Genomic DNA, 5,304 nt, shown 5'->3' with positions numbered 1-5,304 from the left:
TTATATGTAAGCACAGAGAGTTTAAGATAAGAAAGTAAGAAAGCCTCTCCCATCAAGATCATAAATGGATTTCCTTTCTATGGGCTAATAGTCATAAACAAAATTTTATCATAAGTGAATTTTATTTTTATTGGCCGACAACTATAATCAAAACTCAATCAAATCTATAATATATTAAGTAGAATCATATAATACTAATTAATTCTCAAGCGTTGGTCTCATTATACCCAACAAAAAAAATCATTATGTGCATTGTTATTCACTTTGATATGTTTATCTCATACTCATTTATCAAGATTTAAGACTTCAAATTTTCATTAAAGATATTGGTCTGATATATTTATGAAGGATTGAGGATTCAAAATCTAGTTCAATAAATTTTATGAAGATATCATATTAGATTACGTCTTTACCGTTTATTTTTTATTCAAAAGGATAAAAAATAAAGAAAAAAACATATAAGCTGAATCCAGAATTAGTATTAGGATAAGAACATGCACGCAATAAATTCTACGATCGGAACGTACCGTCTTCCACTATCCCACACCATATGTGACAATGAATAGAATGGAAGAGCCAAGTTACAGCATATTGTAGTTCGATGGCACCACTTAAGCTGTTAGCATCCTCACAATACAATGTATATTGGATGTGTGTGCATACTCCACAGAATGGTAGCAGAGGGCACACAGTTCATATCATGTTCATGTTTTTGCTAAGTTTTACTGGCTCAGAGAAGATGGGCTGATGAGTGATTTTCCGTATGCCACCGGCAGAGCCAGCAGCTTCTTCGCTTTGCTAACATAAGCTCGCTTCGTGAAGTTATTGTAGTCATTGGCTTCAATTTCATCGAGGATCTGCCGGTACAGTTGCAGAGAAGCCCAAACCTGCAACAGGCAATGAGATGACAAGCTTTCAGCTACAAGCCATTCGATGGAGTCATTGGCACAAGGCCACTCACCGGCCACCTACTAGCTCGATTGAGCTCAGTCACACCAGCCTCTGCTTGCTGGAAGAACATCCTCGCCCTCTTGATTTGATTCTTCATGAAGCTCCTCCATTTCTCAGTCACCTTGCCGCCGAAGATGTCCTCATCCGAGAGCCCAGCCTGGGCGAGCTCATCCTGTGGCAGATAAATCCTTCCTCTTCTAGCACTGATCAAAAAGCTTTCGCTCGTCAGTTGATGTTGCTCGTGCAAGAAGAAAGCCACAGTCGGAGGATCATGTCTACTTACTCTTCGCCAACATCCCTGAGTATATTGGTGAGCTGGTTTGCAAGTCCCAAAGCCAAAGCAGCACCGTAAACGCTCTCCGTCGTCGCCTTCGACTCCGGTGCGATGCCCATCACGGGAACGCTCATCAATCCGACAGTCCCAGCGACGTAGTAGCAGTAAAGATAGAGTTCGTCGAAGTTCTTGTATCTCGACTTCTTCAAGTCCATTCTCATTCCTTCGATCATGTCCCTGAATGGCTGCAGATTGAAACAAGGGCAACACTTCTCGCACGTTACTAGGCAAAGAGACTGCACTTCTTGTATGGCAGATACATGCCTGGATATCAACGGGGTACTTGGAAACCGTATCAGAGAGGGCTGCGTCAAGCATGTCATATGGCCGGCCTGCAAAGACATCGTCCAGCCTCGACTCCCACCTGTCTAGTGCTGTTGGTGTGATCTGCGATGCATTTGGCCCATCTACAAGCTCATCTGTCCTTCTGCACCACACTGAAAAAGGTAATGACTCTTGTAATCATGAGGAGGACCTCAGGGTAGTGTCTAAGTTATGTTTCGGTATTGTGCAGCACAAAAAACTCGAGGAATCTTTTGTTCCGGGAGTTCCCCTGCTCCAGTTTTAACAAGCTGGTAAAGAAATCTGCAAATGCCTGCTATGATTCTTAGATAGTTCAAGCATTTACTCCAGCTTTAATTATGAGTCTTGGATTTGGAAAATGCCATCTTTTTTCCTTATTTTTTAGATAGGTAAAGCCAAAAGCGAGAAATAACTGTTGTTCGTATTCTATCGGACTGTTAATTCTATCAGAAATAACTCTGATTTCTGAGAGAAAACTCAAATGAATCAGTTTGGCAACAAGAAGCAATAAGATATGAACTACTGTCCCAAAATGGAAGGATTCCTCCCGACAAGATTGGGGTTCGTCGAACTTGCCGTTAAAAGGTCATGAATGCTTACCGTAGATTGCCCAGATAGCTCTCCTCCTTTCAGGGGTCATGAGCAGCGTCCCTAAAAGAAGGATTTCATGTAAAATGCGTGACGATTTCATGTCTTAAGATTGAAGTGTGCGAATCGGATATGGGAGCTCACCCAGGTAAAAGGTCTTGGCATACTCTGCGCAGACTTCTCCACAGCGGTCATACGCCTCCTTCAACAAGCCCACTGATCCAGGGATCACCGTGTCTGGCTTCACATCGAGCGCAGTGCTCGACCTCGGCTGCTGCTTCACCAGGGCTGCCTGCTTCAGAACCACGTTGTAAACCTTCTGCTCTGCGGAAACTGCAACCTCTCCTGCTGTGCTGGTTAGCAGACTCGATACTAGAGGTAGGTTCATCCCGCTCTCTGGATCAAACCGCAAGGAAGCATACTTGGAATCAGCATGGGGTGATCGCAGACTCCATCTTCGCCTCTTCCTCGAGAGATTCCTGTTGTTCCTTGGACGGAAGGCCTTGCGTGGGAAACGATCTCCCTCTCGAATTGCTTCCGCAGACCCAAGCCCTGCAGGTATATCTGCAGGAGCAATCATCCGTAGCAACAGGCACGCCATGAAGCAAGAGCAAGATCGTATAACCAATCCTCACTGAAGACTCTTCATTTAGATTCCATGTTCCCAAAGTTGGGAGTCTTTATGTTCCCTGAAAAGTTGAAATTGAAGAAAGACTTGAGCTTCTCTGCTGAATCTCTCTCTCAAGAAGGAAACCTCAGACACAAAATTCCGACACAGAAGTTGGAGTTGGGAAACCCAAAGACAAGTCAAAGAACCCACAATTCGCCATCCTTTACCTGGTAGCAAGAATCAATAAATGCATGCAGAAGGAAACGACAGCTCGAGCAATGGGACACCGTTGCTAATCCACTGAGAAGGTGGAATCCCCTGTATCATCCAAAAAAGCATTGAGAGATTCCGAGCTACTCCATCTAAAGATATAGAGAAGAGCTGTGATCTACGGTATGTACTGCAGAGTTCCAGGGGAGGGGTGACTCACCTCTGACTTATGTCTCAGCTCAGACATCCAAAGGCGATCCTCCTTTCTGTGCGGCAACAGACCTCGACTAAAGAACTCCGAAAAATCTCATTTGGTGCGGTGCTTTTGTTGTTGCGTTGGGGGTGGATGAGGGAGGGAAGGAGAGTGGGAAAGGACACGTAGAGGACGAAGATGCAGGCAGAGGGAAGACGAGAGATAGGGTTATCACAAGGATTGCCTCGACGGCGAATGCGGAGCAGCCACGTGGAGGACGGCGGCGATCGTCCTGAGACCAGGTCACGAATCACGTCGCGGCAAACGTGTTGGCGAAACCGACCCTCGCCACGTTATCCTGTCGGTCAGAGACTGAATGTTGCCGGCTGTGACGGTCGCGGCCCCCGCGGCCTCGGTGACATACGTATCCAAAGCGGGTTACGGATCAGCCACGTCAGCTCGCACTTCTCCCACCAAGGAGTCTGAATCGGACCGATCGATCAGGCCGCTAAGGCTCCTCCCCACGCTTCTACCTGCCTCGCGGTTACAGTTTAAAATGGCCCCGTACGTCGGCATTCTAGTCCGAGACTAGATATTGCCGGGTCGCGCATCCCACCTCTGAAGCGACGTACGTGTCAGCTCGGACACGCGGGTGGCGCGGCGTATTGCAGAACCGCCACGTCAATTCGCACTTCCCGCCGAAACGGACCGATCGATGAGGCCGCCGCGTATCCCACCCGCTCTTATACCTGCCTCGTGGTTGGAGATAAAAGTGACCCCGCCCGTCAGCGTGACTGGACATCGCCGGGCGTGACTCACGCGGGCCCCACCGCCGGGAGTGACTACCTGTCATGTCGGAGACGCGGGTGGACCGGCCGGGTGACAAACGTCAGTTCGCACTTCTCCCACCGACGGGAGTCCCAAAGGGACCGATCGACGAGGCCGCTGCCCCGTCGTACTCGGTTCCCCACCTGCCTCGTGATTGGAGGAAGAAGTGGACCCGCAGGCGGGGTCAAACTAGTTCGAAGACCAAAAACGTCTACAGCGACGCCTCCTTAGAAACGGAGAGGGACATGCACCCTCTTCTTAGTGGGTGCAAGTTGGGTGGGATTAGGTATGGGTCCAATTGGAGGAAGACTGGTAACGCAAACAGTTAAGGCACTCTTTTGCAATGGGAAAGATCAAAAAAATGTGTGGAATTATTGGTTCCACTTAAGTGGTGTTGAGTGTTGGATTGGCTCTCGTTGGAGGGGCCCAATTCAATAGTCGGAGTACAAGTTATTCCTATTTAAGATGGCAGCAATCTGATATACCAAAGAGCAGCCAAGTCAGCATCAAATGCCGTAAGTAATAAAGGGAGAAGGGTGATCATAAGTTGCTTTCTTAAATATTCTTTTTTGTGATATTAAATTTGATCTGTCTCACGTCAACTATAATTTAGGTTTTGATCATCTTACATTTTATAATCCAACTACATCCTTTTTTACGATAAATACAGTATCAAAACAATGACTGCCTGTTTAATAATTTTTGACTTACTGATGTCATACCATTGATGTTGACCATAGTTTGCTCGGTGAGCCTAATGAGAATATTAGAAATTTGAACCGTACACTTAGGTTATTATGGGTGACATAGGGTCTAGGCTTGACACCTCAGCACCATGCAAGTCAATCTCAACGTACCTCAAATATTATTGATAAGCATGTAGATGGTGCGTCAGAGCAAACAACCCAACGGAGTAAGTTGCATAGTGAACTTATGAGAGAAGGAATCGATGATGGAAAAATTTTGAGAGAACGAGGATTAGATTCTATTATATCATGGCAATCTTATAATTTTAAAAATATCATAGAATATATTTTAAAAAATTAAAAAAAATTAACATTCCACAAATATTGAAATATTAATATTACTCTAAGACAGTATCACTATTTGAGTATTTAATGGAACATCCAAGTCAAATATGATTTTAATAAAATTATCAAATATATGTTCGTATTTGAAATATACACTTGAGCCTACAATACACAATTCAAATATATTCTTAAATGTGCTATAGCTATTGCTTCAAATTTATAATGTCTGGCTGGATAATTATTCTATTAATTTTAT

General features: G+C 44.9%; 1 protein-coding gene across 1 annotated transcript; it reads right to left on the bottom strand.

The window, feature by feature from the left end:
* Positions 1 to 459: 459 nt before the first annotated feature.
* LOC135643673 (phytoene synthase 2, chloroplastic-like) lies at positions 460 to 3,393 on the bottom strand. The gene is made up of 8 exons (XM_065160940.1): positions 3,217 to 3,393; positions 3,014 to 3,104; positions 2,321 to 2,865; positions 2,189 to 2,239; positions 1,550 to 1,722; positions 1,235 to 1,470; positions 962 to 1,154; positions 460 to 887 (listed from the first exon to the last, which is right to left on the bottom strand). The coding sequence occupies exons 3-8, from the start codon at positions 2,775 to 2,777 to the stop codon at positions 723 to 725; spliced, it is 1,275 nt and encodes a 424-aa protein (XP_065017012.1). The 5' UTR covers positions 2,778 to 2,865; positions 3,014 to 3,104; positions 3,217 to 3,393; the 3' UTR covers positions 460 to 722.
* Between the last annotated feature and the right edge of the window lie 1,911 nt (positions 3,394 to 5,304).

The sequence above is a fragment of the Musa acuminata genome, chromosome BXJ3-7, assembly GCF_036884655.1.
Source record: "Musa acuminata AAA Group cultivar baxijiao chromosome BXJ3-7, Cavendish_Baxijiao_AAA, whole genome shotgun sequence".
In the NCBI taxonomy this organism is placed as follows: domain Eukaryota; kingdom Viridiplantae; phylum Streptophyta; class Magnoliopsida; order Zingiberales; family Musaceae; genus Musa; species Musa acuminata.
The sequence above is the reverse complement of the archived record's forward strand: the minus strand, read 5'-3'. Positions and strand labels throughout refer to the sequence as shown.